Genomic DNA, 15,204 nt, shown 5'->3' with positions numbered 1-15,204 from the left:
TCATTTAATACAAATTGGCTCCTCCAATTTGTCACGAACGTCTATAACACAGGGATGGTGACTCCACCACTTCCCTGGGCAGCCTGTTCCAATGCCTGACAACCCTCTCAGTAAACAAATTTTTTCTAATATCCAATCTAAACCTCCCCTGCCGCAACTTGAGGCCATTTCCTCTCGTCCTATCACTAGTTACTTCATAGAAGAGACCAGTACCCATCTCACTACAACCTCCTTTTAGGTAGTTGTAGAGAGCGATAAGGTCTCCCCTCAGCCTCCTCTTCTCTAGACTAAACAACCTCAGTTCCCTCAGCCGCTCCTCATAAGACTTGTGCTCAAGGCCCCTCACCAACTTGATTGCCCTTCTCTGGACACACTCCAACACCTTTCCTGTAGTGAGGGGCCCAAAACTGAACACAGTACTCAAGGTGCGGCCTCACCAGTGCCGAATACAGGAGAACAATCACTTCCCTGCTCCTGCTGGCCACACTATTTCTGATGCAGGCCAGGATGCCGTTGGCCTTCTTGGCCACCTGGGCACACTGCCAGCTCATATTCAGCTGGCTGTCGACCAGCACCCCCAGGTCCTTCTATGCCAGGCAGTTCTCCAGCCATTCTTCCCCAAGCCTGTAGTGCTGCATGGGATTGTTGTGACCAAAGTGCAGGACCTGGCACTTGGCCTTGTTGAACCTCATACAATTGGCCTCGACCCATCAATCCAGCCTGTCCAGATCCCTCTGTAGAGCCTTCCTATGCTCGAGCAGATCAATCGTCCCTCCCAACTTGGTGTCATCTGCAAACTTACTGAGGGTACACTCGATCCCCTCGTCCAGATCATAGATAAAGATATTAGAGAGAACTGGCCCCAACACTGAGCCCTGGGGAACACCACTTGTGACCCGCCGCCAACTGGATTTCACTCCATTCACCACAACCCTTTGGGCTTGTCCATCCAGCCAGTTTTTCACCATTCCCTTTCTCTATGTGCCATCCCTCTAAAATTCCGTTGAGTTGATTTAGTTCCTGACTCAGGGCTCCATCTGTCATAACAATCTTTCTGAGCAGGAGGGATGGTGTGAAGTCCGCTCAGTCGGCAGAGCAGGATCGGGCTTCAGTGCAGTGTGGAGGGCGGGTGACATTGGACGCAGCAGGAGGACGGTGTGCTCCGTTGGATTGTTGCATGCTGGAGTCAGTTCTGGTTCCATCACTACTGCGCTTTGCTCAGTTTTATCACAGTTCTTTCTTGCTGGATTTAAGTGATTCTTACTATAGTACTATGGATATAGCATATAACAATTATAGTAATGATAACATACAGTGGCAGGGTTATATAGCAACTAACATCATACAATTTAATTCACTGGCTATTCTCACCTAAAATCAAATCGCCTTGAGGCACACATCGGACTTACCCATCTTTTTCCACCACCCACCAAGTGCACCCAGGTCCTTGAGCAAAAGCAATCCCACGAATGGGTTTACCTTTGCCTGAGGCAGGAGAAACCCAGACTGTCTTCCCTAGCATATTCTTCATGTGCACTACAGGGACTTTATCCCCTTCTACAGTACGTAAAAGTTCTGACTGGGCAGGGCCACCCCGATTGGCAGATCCTCTGGTGTTGACTAATCAGGTGGCTTATGATAAATGTGTATCCCAAAGTTTGAAGGTTCCACCCCCCATTGCTCTCAATGTAGTCTTTAACAGTCCATTGTATTGATTGATTTTCCCGGAGGCTGGTGCATGATAGGGGATGTGATATACCCACTCAATGCCATGCTCTTTGGCCCAGGTATCTATGAGGTTGTTTTGGAAATGAGTCCCATTGTCTGACTCAATTCTTTCTGGGGTGCCGTGTTGCCATAAGACTTGCTTTTCAAGGCCCAGGAAAGTTTTCCAGGCAGTGGCATGGGGCACAGAATCTGTTTCCAGCCACATGTTGGTTGTTTCCACCATGTGGTCGGTTGACACTGGCTGGGTGCCAGGTGCCCACCGAAGCCGCTCTATCACTCCCTCTCCTCAGCTGGACAGGGAGGAGAAAATATGACAAAAGGCTCGTGGGTCAAGATAAGGACAATTTAATAATGTGAAAGCAAATGTCGCGCGTGAAAGCAAAGAAAAACAAATGATGTTATACTCTACTTCCCATCAGCAGGCGATGTCTAGCCACTTTCTGGGAAGCAGGGCTTCAGTCCACGTAGAGGTGGCTCTGGAAGACAAAACTCCCCCGCTTCCGTCTCCCTGTACTTAGCTTTTATAGCTGAGCTGACGTCGTATGGTATGGAATATCTGTTTGGTTAGTTTGGGTCAGCTGTCCTGGTTATGTCCCCTCCCAAGATCTTGCCCAGCCCCAGCCTGCCGTTGAGGGGGGCAAAAATGTTGGAGAGACAGCCTTGATGTTGTGCCAGCACTGCTCAGCAGTAGCCAAAACACTGGTGTGTTATCAACACCTTTCTAGCTACTGATGCAGAGCACAGCACTATGAGGGCTGCTATGGGGAGAATTAACTCCATCTCAGCCAGACCCTATACACACCATTGTAAGCTCATGGCACTTGCCTTGGCGAGTTTGTGGGAGTGTGATATAGTCAATCTGCCAGGCTTCCCCTTATTTATATTTCAGCCATCACCCTCCATACCACAGGGGCTTTAACCGCTTGGCTTGCTTAATTGCAGCACATGTTTCACATTCATGGATAATTTGTGCAATAGTATCCATGGTCAAGTCCACCCCTCGATCACAAGCCCATCTATATGTTGTATCTCTTCCCTGATGGCCTGAGGTGTCATGGGCCACTGAGCCATAAATAGCTCACCCTTATGTTGCCAGTCCAGGTCCACCTGAGCCACTTCAATCTTGGCAGCCTGATCCACCTGCTGGTTGTTTTGATGTTCTTCAGTGGCCTGACTCTTGGGTACATGAGCATCTACGTGACATACTTTTACAACCAGATTCTCTAGCCGGTATGCAATATCTTGCCACAGTGCGGCAGCCCAAATGGGTTTACCTCTGCGCTGCCAGTTGCTCTGCTTCCATTGCTGTAACCACCCCCACAGGGCATTTGCCACCATCCATGAGTCAGTATAGAGATAGAGCACTGGCCACTTTTCTCTTTCAGCAATGTCTAACGCTAGCTGGATGGCTTTCACCTCTGCAAACTGACTCGATTCACCTTCTCCTTCAGCAGTTTCTGTGACTTGTCGTATAGGACTCCATACAGCAGCCTTCCACCTCTGATGCTTTCCCACAATGCGACAGGATCCGTCAGTGAACAGGGCATATTGCCTCTCATTTTCTGGCAGTTTATTATACAGCGGGGCCTCTTCAGCACGTGCCACCTCCTCCTCTGGCGACATTCCAAAATCTTTGCCTTCTGGCCAGTCCGTGATCACTTCCACAATTCCTGGGAGATTGGGGTTTCCTATGCGAGCCCGTTGTGTGATCAGTGCAATCCACTTACTCCACGCGGCATCAGTTGCATGATGTGTAGAGGAGACCCTCGCTTTGAACATCCAGCCCAGCACTGGCAGTCGGGGTGCTAAGAGGAGCTGTGTTTCAGTACCAACCACTTCTGAGGCAGCTCAAACTCCTTCATACGCTGCCAATATCTCTTTTTGAGTTGAAGTATTGCGAGCCTCGGATCCTCGATATCCTCGACTCCAAAACCCCATTGGTCGGCCTCGGGTCTCCCCAGGTGCTTTCTGCCAGAGGCTCCAGTCAGGGCCATTCTCCCCAGCTGCAGTATAGAGCACATTTCTAACATCTTGTCCTGCCCGGACTGCTCCAAGGGCTACTGCATGAACAATCTCCCGCTTAATTTGTTCAAAGGCTTGTTGTTGCTCAGGGCCCCATTTAAAATCATTCTTCTTCCGGGTCACTTGATAGAGAGGGCTTACAATCAGACTGTAATTTGGAATATGCATTCTCCAAAACCCCACGACACCTAAGAAGGCCTGTGTTTCCTTTTTATTAGTTGGTGGAGACATAGCTGCTATTTTGTTAATCACGTCCATTGGGATCTGATGACGCCCGTCTTGCCATTGCATTCCTAAAAACTGGATCTCCTGTGCAGGTCCCTTGACCTTACTTTCTTTTATGGCAAAACCGGCTTTCAGAAGGATTTGGATTATTTTCTTCCCTTTCTAAGAAACTTCTTCTGCTGTGTTACCCCATACAATGATGTCATCGATGTATTGCAGGTGTTCCGGAGCTTCACCCTGTTCCAGTGCAGTCTGGATTAGTCCATGGCAAATGGTGGGGCTGTGTTTCCACCCCTGGGGCAATCGATTCCAAGTGTACTGGACACCCCTCCAAGTAAAAGCAAATTGTGGATGGCACTCTGCTGCCAAAGGGACTGAGAAAAACGCATTAGCAATGTCATTTGTAGCATACCACTTGGCTGCCTTTGACTCTAGTTCGTATTGAAGTTCTAGCATATCTGGAACAGCAGCACTCAGCGGTGGCGTAACTTCATTCAGGCCGCGATAGTCAACTGTTAGTCTCCACCCTCCATTAGACTTTCACACTGGCCATATGGGACTATTAAAGGGTGAGTGAGTTTTGCTGACCACTCACTGGCTCTCCAGTTGACGAATCAACTTGTGGATGGGAATCAGAGAGTCTCAGTTGGTGCGATATTGCCGCCGGTGCACTGTTGTGGTAGCAATTGGCACCTGTTGTTCTTCAACCCTCAGCAACCCCACAATCGAAGGGTCTTGAGAGAGACCAGGCAGGGTAGTCAGCTGTTCAGTGCCCTCCGTCTCCAAGGCAGCTATACTAAAAGCCCATCAATACTCCTTTGGGTCCTTAAAATACCCTCTCCTGAGATAGTCTATGCCAAGGATGCACGGAGCCTCTGGACCAGTCACAATGGGGTGTTTCTGCCATTCATTCCCAGTTAGGCTTACTTCAGCTTCCAATACAGTTAACTCTTGGGATCCCCCGTCACACCAGAAATACAAATGGGTTCTGCCCCTTCATAACTTGATGGCATTAGAGTACACTGCACGCAGGTGTCTACTAGAGCCTTATACTCCTGTGGGTCTAGCATGCCAGGCCATCGAATCCACACAGTCCAATAGACCCAGTTATCCCATTCCTCCACCTGGCTGGAGGCAGGGCCCCTCTAATCCTGGTCAGAGTATCCTTTACTCACTTCTTGTAAAATCGGCTCAGAATTCCCTTCAGGAGGATCAGAAATAAGATCAGCCCTTCTACTCTGTTTGGAAACTGGAACGGCATTTTTCCTGGTAGAATCCCCTTTTGTGGTGGTTTTTCCTCGCAACTCACGTACCCATTCATTTAGGACCGAGTTAGGTTTTCCATCCCATTTCCTCATGTCCTCTCCATGATCACATAGGTAAAACCACGTGGCACCTCGTGGTGTGTACCTTTTATATTCTCTCTCTTGGGCAGAGGAACGCTCACTCCTAATAGCTGAGACATTGGTCCTTACAGGTGGGCAACAGGACACCTCCTCTTTGAATTGCTGGAAATCCTCGGACAGCTTCTCCACAGCCGAAATGCAGGCTTGCAGGGAGGAGGAGAGATTTTCTTCGTATTGACGGAGTTGGCGAGCCACTTCATCCACTGTCGGTGCCTCTTCGTCTTTCCAGGTCATTATTGCCAGTGAGTTGGCATAGGACGATGGTGCGCTCCGTAAAAACTTCCGCCACATGGGTCGTGTGCATGGGACTTTGTCTGGATCTTTGGGTAATTGTGGGTTGTCCGGGTCATAATGAATCATCTCTAGCATGGCTAATTCCCTCAGATATTGGGTACCTCTTTCCATGGTGGTCCACTTGCTTGATTGACATATAACATCTTCCTTAAAGGGGTACCTTTCCTTCACACTTGACAGGAGTCACCTCCAGAGGCTGAGGGCTTGTGTCCCTTTTCCAATTGCCTTGTCAATGCCACCTTCCCTGGCAAGCGATCCCAGCTGCTTGGCTTCCCTACCTTCTAATTCCAAGGTATTAGCCCCATCGTCCCAGCATTGGAGCAGCCAGGTGATAATGTGCTCACCCGGACGATGGCTGAAATCTTTTCGCATATCCCGCAGCTCACTCAAGGATAGGGACCAGGTTATTACCTCTGGTTCTGCCTCTTCCTCCTGTTCTCGTGATGACCCTGGTTCATCTTCATCCCTCACTAAGCAAACTGATTTTTTTGTATATTTCTTCTTCTGTATGGGGGCAACTGATACTGGTGTGGGTTGGTCCACTGGTTCAGTTGCAGTACCGCTTGCCGAGGTTTGGGTAGCTACAGTGCTCGTCGCCGGGGCTGGAGGGACGGCAGTGTCCGTCGCGGAGGTTTGGGTAGCCGCAGTGCCTGTTGTCTTGTTGTTAGTTCCAGAGACCTTCTCTTCCCCTTGAGGGTACTGAGTGGTGATGAACAGGGCTCGATAGGCATAGGTCAGGTCCCAGCACATTGCAGCAATTTGCATCTCTGTGGAGTTGCCAGGGCGACAGCATACCTTTTCTAAATATTTTACTAGTTCTTCCGAATTCTGCACTTGTTCAGAGGTGAATTTCCAAAACATTGGAGGTGCCCACTGTTCTAGGTACTTGCCCATACTACCCCACACACCCTGCCACTCATAATTATCCAGCCTCAGGGCAGATCTCTGGGTGATCTTCTTAAATAGTTGTTTAACCTTAAACAAGAGCTGAACCACATTCAGGAGCATGCTAATACCTAGCAGTAAGGCTAGGACCATGCTGGTCTCAACATCCCAAGGGTATTCAAATTTTTCAAAATTCTCAATGCCATTGTAACTGGACTGAAGGAGAAGGAAAAAGGGAGGAAAGGTACCCCACCCATAGATTGGCTCTCCAAGGAGGGAAGGTAAATGGTGTAATTATTAATCGTTTCCCACAGATGGCTCCCGCAGTATAGAGGTGACAGTGCTGAGTGCAAATACCAGACTAATTCCACAACCGATAACTTTATCATACCATAAACCAGTGTTACACAATACATCAAAGCGAAAACCTTAATCCACCTCCCACGGATGATAAGTAGCAGCACAGGGACTACATACAGCAAGTGAGGTGATACATAACAGAACTTCAAAAACCAGAGCAACAACTCTAAGAACACATAAATCGACATTGTGACCAGCAACTATTAGACCAATATAATGAATGCTTATAACAAATTTGTTCTAACAAGCTCTGGTCAGGTTTATCGTTATCTCAACCCTTCGTGCCCCACGTTGGGCGCCAAAAATGGACTGTCGTGGTTTAACCCCAGCCAGCAACTAAGCACCACGCAGCCGCTCACTCACTCCCCCCCCACCCAGTGGGATGGGGGAGAAAAATCGGGAAAAGAAGTAAAACTCGTGGGTTGAGATAAGAACCGTTTAATAGAACAGAAAAGAAGTAACTAATAATGATAATGATAAAACTAATAAAATGACAGCAGTAATAATAAAAGGATTGGAATGTACAAATGATGCGCAGTGCAATTGCTCACCACCTGCTGATTGACACCCAGTTAATCCCCAAGCGGCGATTCCCCGCCCCCACCCACCCCCAGTTTATATACTATATGTGATGTCACATGGTATGAAATACCCCGTTGGCCACTTTGGGTCAGCTGCCCTGGCTGTGTCCCGTCCCAAATTCTTGTGCCCCTCCAGCTTTCTCACTGGCTGGGCATGAGAAGCTGAAAAATCCTTGACTTTAGTCTAAACACTACTTAGCAACAACTGAAAACATCAGTGTTATCAACATTCTTCACATACTGAACTCAAAACATAGCACTGCACCACATATTAGGAAGACAATTAACTCTATCCCAGCTGAAACCAGGACACCTTGACAGTCAGCTTTACCTTCAATTCACAGCATTCAAATCACTCCCTCAAATCCACATTTCTCCTTGACCAAGTCACATACTAACCTAACCACTACTTTGCTTTTTCCTTACAGTCTAATGTCATTTAATTAATCTCTACTATAGGCTAGTACTGTAATCTTTGTTATGCTATTGCCTGCAAGATACTCAGGACACAACTGGAGCAATATGCAAACTATGTATAAAGAAAACCAACATAAGGAACATGCATTAGCATTTAACAGAACAGTTTCCCTAATATTTGTCTTATGCTATGATGAATTTTCTACAGAAAATATCAAACTATTTACATAATTTTCTATTACCTTCTTAAGGATTCAAGAAATAACTTTCTTACAGAATCTTCCCATGTTTTGATTTAATGGTATTCATTTCATTCTTGCTCAATTTCAGTTACCATTTCTTGAAGAAACAATGCCATAAACACCTCTTCCATATGTAACATTTCCAAACTCTACAAAAGTAGCAAAATGTTTATGTACACAATGTGTATTAACATTATAGCAATTTTTACTTACTTTTGAAAATCTGTGTGAACATGAGGAAAACTGTCTTATCTCCAAATTAAAATCTTCATCATTTGTATCATCTTCTTCCTCAGTTTCCATATGGTGGTATTTCTCAGAACGTGCTACAGACAAGGGAAATAAAGTATTTGAATTTATCAGGAAGAATGGGTACCAAGCTTTAACTAAAAGCATAATTTTATTCTTAAGATTATTTATCCTGAAATGTCAAACCACCAGTGAAATTGCACAGCTGTCAGTGGTTCTGATAAAGGAGATTTTCAAAGCAGTAAGCAAATACAAAAGCCAAAGACATTGATTATTTAAACAAGGCATTCATCACATTTTTTTAATACCATCCAATACCTACTGTCAAAATAACTTGTGTCATCTTCAGACTCCAATTGTGGAATAAATTCTGCTTTCTGCCTCAGCAGACTATTCCAGTTGAGGCTCCTGAAGAACTGATGCTGCTTTACTTCATATACACCACCTGGGGGAGACAGAGAAAAACACTGAGCAAATGATACCAAATCCTCTGACACTGATTCAACAAAATCCCTGGTCAAAAAATGCAAATTAGCATGGAAAGGCATAGTCATCACTGCAGGCAGGAACATCTAATACCCATTCCCACTACAATCTCCCCTAAACCTGTCAGAGCACCTCCCTAGCCCTGTTTTATTGCTGCCATTTCATTAACAGTGGTGACGTTGCTTTATCTTCTTCTTCCCCCTTTTAACATTTCTATTTTTCTGGCTAGGCTAATTATTATCTATCAGCTACACATTAGTCAGAAGTATCAGATGTAGTAATAGTAGTCATCAAAATGTAAATATGTGCATTAGATGAGTAAGTACAAATTAGAAAGCAATGAAGAATGATTCTTAATAGTTGCTCAATGTAAATACCATTGCTGATCAGGAGCTCCTTTTGATGTTTTATGGCAATAATACACAAATCTATAGGAAATACCTTATCATTTAGTTTCTTATGGATTACTGCCTTGGATTACTACTTGTCATAATGCATGTTAAACAACTACACTAGTTTCAAGTTAAGAAACAACTATAAGAACACAATGAAGTACTGGAATTTTTGTCCTGGAGAGGTGAGAGGGGATGTTATTAATAAGCATAAATGTAATTCTAAAAACTGAACAGATAACCTACAGCAGCAAGAGTTACTGCCAACTTGATACTGCATGTAAACTTCCTTATGTTAAGGGCAAGTCAGGAGAGTGCCATAGAAAAAAAGTGAAGTCTCCAGGATTGGTCTCTAAGTCAGTGTCAAGATTTCTAGGTTGGGTTCTTTGCTTTTCTGACTGTACCAAATTCATAAAAGCCAAATCTTCCCAAAGGAAACCAAAATCACATCTAATTGTAAGTCACTAGCCAAGGAGTGAACATTTCTCTGAACACAGTAATGGAATATTATGGCAGATTGTATAATTCTTGACTAGGTATCAGACACTTCAGAAACCCAAAGAGGTCTTTTTTCTGTCATTTTCCTTCTTCAAAAGAAGTGTAGTATCTATTTATCTCTCTTCTTTCAACTTGACTAAGCTACTCGGGTCTCCTGAGCAAATACACGATTACAATTTTCATGGAGTGTTATGCAGCTAGCTAATACATATTAGATAGCGCTGTCATTTGAAATGCATGGTGGAACCTGGGATAAATCATGCTGTTTTCCAGTGCCCCTGTGGGACCCGTCATGTTGCAGTCTCCGTTTCTGTGAGTTGCTTCTGACACTTAAAAACCTTTGTTGTAGTTTCTAAACATCCCTTTGTGCTTCAAAGAAATGGCTGCCCGATTGCCTTCTTCAGACTGCCAGCTCTTGAGAAACCACGAACAGTCGAAAGAAATCAGCCTGTAAACAAACTGCACAGATGTTCTGTGTGGCAGCACTGACCATTACGGGACTTAAGCCAGCTGCATTCTAGCCAATTCACTTTCTCAACCAGCTGTAGCAAAACAGAGGCAGAATTTGCAATCTACTTGTGATCCAGCCTCTCACAGGGTGACAGTCTTGCATTAACGCTACGTTTACCAGGAAAAAGCATCCTGGCAATAAAACAATGCCTGAAAGGAACATACTTAAAACAAGGGAATGGATCTAGTTGTGGCTCTTCATTTTGCCTTTGGCAGTAGTGCCTTTTGCAGCAGATGAAGCAGGTAGCAAGTGGAGAAGCTGACTGGGGCATGATACCTCCCTCACTCTTATCTTGTTCATAGAATCATAAAATCATAGAAACGTTTAGGTTGGAAAAGACCTTTAAGATCATCGACTCCAACCATCAACCCAACACCACCATGCCCACTAAACCATGTCCTGAAGTGCCACGTCTACGCATTTTTTGAACACCTCCAGGGATGGTGACTCCACCACTTCCCTGGGCAGCCTGTTCCAATGCCTGACAACCCTCTCAGTAAACAAATTTTTTCTAATATCCAATCTAAACCTCCCCTGCCGCAACTTGAGGCCATTTCCTCTCGTCCTATCACTAGTTACTTCATAGAAGAGACCAGTACCCATCTCACTACAACCTCCTTTCAGGTAGTTGTAGAGAGCGATAAGGTCTCCCCTCAGCCTCCTCTTCTCCAGACTAAACAACCTCAGTTCCCTCAGCCGCTCCTCATAAGACTTGTGCTCAAGGCCCCTCACCAACTTGATTGCCCTTCTCTGGACACACTCCAACACCTTTCCTGTAGTGAGGGGCCCAAAACTGAACACAGTACTCAAGGTGCGGCCTCACCAGTGCCGAATACAGGGGAACAACAACCTCCCTGTTCCTGCTGGCCACACTATTTCTGATGCAGGCCAGGATGCCATTGGCCTTCTTGGCCACCTGGGCACACTGCCAGCTCATATTCAGCTGGCTGTCGACCAGCACCCCCAGGTCCTTCTATGCCAGGCAGTTCTCCAGCCATTCTTCCCCAAGCCTGTAGTGCTGCATGGGATTGTTGTGACCAAAGTGCAGGACCTGGCACTTGGCCTTGTTGAACCTCATACAATTGGCCTCGACCCATCAATCCAGCCTGTCCAGATCCCTCTGTAGAGCCTTCCTATGCTCGAGCAGATCAATCGTCCCTCCCAACTTGGTGTCATCTGCAAACTTACTGAGGGTACACTCGATCCCCTTGTCCAGATCATTGATAAAGATATTAGAGAGAACTGGCCCCAACACTGAGCCCTGGGGAACACCACTTGTGACCCGCCGCCAACTGGATTTCACTCCATTCACCACAACCCTTTGGGCTCGTCCATCCAGCCAGTTTTTTTACCCAGCGAGGAATACACCTGTCTAAGCCACGAGCCGCCAGCTTCTCAAGGAGTATGCTGTGAGAGACAGTGTCAAAGGCCTTGCTGAAGACCAGGTAGACAACATCCACAGCCTTTCCCTCATCCACTAGGCGGGTCACCTGGTCATAGAAGGAGATCAGGTTGGTCAAGCAGGACCTGCCTTTCATGAACCCATGCTGGCTGGGCCTGATCGTCCTGCACATGCTGTGTGAGTGCACTCAAGATGAACCACTCCATAATCTTCCCCACTACCGAGGTCAGGCTGACAGGCCTGTAGTTCCCTGGATCCTCCCTCCGACCCTTCTTGTAAATGGGCGTCACATTGGCAAGCCTCCAGTCCTCTGGGACCTCCCCTGTTGACCTGGACTGCTGATAAATGATGGAGAGTGGCTTGGCAAGCTCTTCCGCCAGTTCCCTCAATACTCTCGGATGGATCCCACCTGGTCCCATAGACTCGTGAGTGTCCGGGTGGCGTAGCAGGTCATTAACTGCTTCCTCCTGGATTATGGGGGGTATATTCTGCTCTCCATCCCTGTCCTCCAGCTCAGGGGGTAGAGTACCCTGAGGATAACTGGTCTCACTATTAAAGACTGAGGCAAAGAAGGCATTAAGTACCTCAGCCTTTTCCTCATCTCTGGTGGCAATGTTCCCCTCTGCATCCAATAAAGGATAGATATTCTCCTTGGCTCTCTTTTTATTGTTAACATATTTGTAAAAACATTTTTTGTTGTCCCTTACAACATTGGCCAGATTGAGTTCTAGCTGAGCTTTTGCCTTTCTAATTTTCTCTCTGCATGACCTAACAAGATCCCTGTACTCTTCCTGAGTTGCCTGCCCTTTCTTCCAAAGATGGTAAACTGTCCTTTTTTTCCTGAGTCCCAGCAAAAGCTCCCTGTTCAGCCAGGCTGGTCGTCTTCCCCGATGGTTCGTCTTGCGGTGCATGGGAATAGCCTGCTCCTGAGACTTTAAGACTTCCTTCTTGAAGAATGTACAGCCTTCCTGGACCCCTTTGCCCTTCAGGACTGTCTCCCAAGGGACTCTCTCGACCAGTGTCCGGAACAGGCCAAAGTTTGCCCTCCGGAAGTCCATAGTGGTGGTTTTGCTGACCCCCTTCCTTACCTCACCAAGAATTGAGAATTCCATCATTTCATGGTCACTAAGCCCAAGATGGCCTCCGACCACCACATCTCCCACCAGTCCTTCTCTGTTTGTAAACAGTAGGTCTAGCAAGGCTCCTCCCCTGGTTGGCTCACCTACCAGCTGTGTCAGGAAGTTATCTTCCACACACTCCAGGAACCTCCTAGACTGCTTGCTCTCTGCTGCGTTGTATTTCCAGCAGACGTCAGGGAAGTTGAAGTCCCCCACGAGAACAAGGGCACACAATTGTGAGACTTCTCCCAGCCGCTTGTAGAATAATTCATCTGTCTCTTCAACCTGGTTGGGTGGTCTATAACAGACTCCCAGCATATCATCTGCCTTGTTGGCCTTCCCTCTCATCCTTACCCATAAGCACTCAACCTAATCATCACAATCGTGGAGCTCTGTACAATCAAAAAACTCCCTAACATAGAGAGCCACCCCACCACCTCTTCTACCTTGCCTATCCCTTCTGAAGAGCTTATAACCATCCATTGCAGCACTCCAGTCATGGGAGTTGTCCCACCATGTTTCTGTGATGGCAACTGTATTGGGTGTGGCTGAGATGGAGTTAATTCTCCCCATAGCAGCCCTCATAGTGCTGTGCTCTGCATTGGTAGCTAGAAAGGTGTTGATAACACACCAGTGTTTTGGCTACTGCTGAGCAGTGCTGGCACAACATCAAGGCTGTCTCTCCAACATTTTTGCCCCCCTCAACGGCAGGCTGGGGCTGGGCAAGATCTTGGGAGGGGACATAACCAGGACAGCTGACCCAAACTAACCAAACAGATATTCCATACCATACGACGTCAGCTCAGCTATAAAAGCTAAGTAAAGGGAGACGGAAGGGGGGCATTTTGTCTTCCGGAGCAACCACTATGTGTACTGAAGCCCTGCTTCCCAGGAAGTGGCCAGACATCGCCTGCTGATGGGAAGTAGAGAATAACATCATTTGTTTTCCTTTGCTTGCGTGCGCGACCTTTGCTTTCACTTTATTAAACTGTCCTTATCTTGACTCACGAGCCTTTTGTTATATTTTCTCTCCCTGGTCCAGCTGAGGAGGGGGAGTGATAGAGCGGCTTTCGTTGGCACCTGGCATCCAGCCAGGGTCAACCTACCTCAGCGACTAAGTCATAGCTATCCTGCTGCACAATGGCTTCCAGCTCCTCCTGTTTATTGCCCATGCTGCGTGCATTGGTGTAGATGCATTTGAGCTGGGCTATCGATTCCACCCCCAACATTGGCATGCCACCCCTAGGCTTACCTCTGGTGAGCCTAGTTTTATCCCCTTCCCCCTTCAAACCTAGTTTAAAGCCCTCTCTATGAGCCCCGCCATCTCACGAGTGAGAATCCTTTTCCCCCTTTGAGATAGCTGGATACCATCTGTCGCTAGCATGCCCGGTGCCGTGTAAACCTCCCCATGATCAAAAAACCCCAAATTCCACCTATGGCACCAGCCTCTGAGCCACATATTAACCAGGTGTGTTTTCCTGTTCCTTTCAGTATATTTCCCTGCCACTGAAGGGATTGAGGAAAACACTACCTGTGCTCCCGATCCTTCTACTAATCGTCCCAGTGCCCTGAAGTCCCTTTTGATTGCCTTTGGATTTCTCTCTGCAATCTCATCACTGCCAACCTGCACAACCAGCAATGGGTAATAATCAGAGGTCCGAACCAGACCAGGGAGTTCCCTGGTAATGTCTTTTACCTGGGCCCCAGGGAGGCAGCAGACTTCCCTGTGGGATGGGTCAGGTCTGCATATTGGGCCCTCTGTCCCCATCAGAAGGGAATCTTCTACGACAATTACCCTCCTTTTTCTTTTTTCAGAGGCTGTCAGAATGCATGGGGCTGACTGACTCAACCTAGGCACCTCCCTGGATAGGCCTTCATCTTCACCCTGATCTTCACTGACCTGGTCCTCAAGTTCCAGAGCCCCATACCTGTTGAGTAGGGGCAACTGGGAAGGTGAGGGAGACCGGGAGCGGATTCGCCTGCCTCCCTGAGCAGGGACCTGTATCCATTTCCCTCCATCTCTTAGGTCCCCTCCTGCCTGGTGGCAAGAGGGCAGGGGATCCTCTGCTTCTTGTGGAGCCTCCATCTGCTGCCTCTGCCTTAGGGATGGTAGGGTGTGGGTCCACCAATCTATCTCCCTCTCACACTCCCTGACACTCCTTAACCTTTCCACTTCCTCCTTCAGCTCTGCCACCAGGCTGAGCAGATCATCCACCTGGTCACACCGCACACAGGAGTTATCTCTGCTGCCCTCTGGTACCAATGACAGGCTCAGGCACTCCCTGCAGCTGGAGACCTGGACAGCTGCATGTTTACTTGGGAGCTCCGTCTGGGTCACCACATTTTTCCTGGCAATGGCTTTCATCCGAGTGGCTACCATAGCTGGGT

General features: G+C 47.3%; 2 protein-coding genes across 2 annotated transcripts in view; one reads left to right on the top strand and one right to left on the bottom strand.

Moving 5' to 3' along the window:
- The window catches only part of LOC128136128 (uncharacterized), a 280,224-nt gene that overhangs the window by 107,034 nt on the left and 157,986 nt on the right, over nt 1-15,204 (top strand). The window lies entirely within an intron of this gene.
- Nucleotides 1-15,204, bottom strand: part of LOC128136134 (microtubule-associated serine/threonine-protein kinase 4-like) — a 205,242-nt gene that overhangs the window by 43,084 nt on the left and 146,954 nt on the right. The window contains 2 exon segments of the mRNA XM_052775296.1: nt 8,374-8,486; nt 8,732-8,854. Coding sequence (XP_052631256.1) covers nt 8,374-8,486; nt 8,732-8,854 — 236 coding nt within the window.

This window comes from Harpia harpyja, chromosome W (genome assembly GCF_026419915.1).
Source record: "Harpia harpyja isolate bHarHar1 chromosome W, bHarHar1 primary haplotype, whole genome shotgun sequence".
Classification (NCBI taxonomy): domain Eukaryota; kingdom Metazoa; phylum Chordata; class Aves; order Accipitriformes; family Accipitridae; genus Harpia; species Harpia harpyja.
This window is presented reverse-complemented; position numbering and strand designations above follow the sequence as displayed.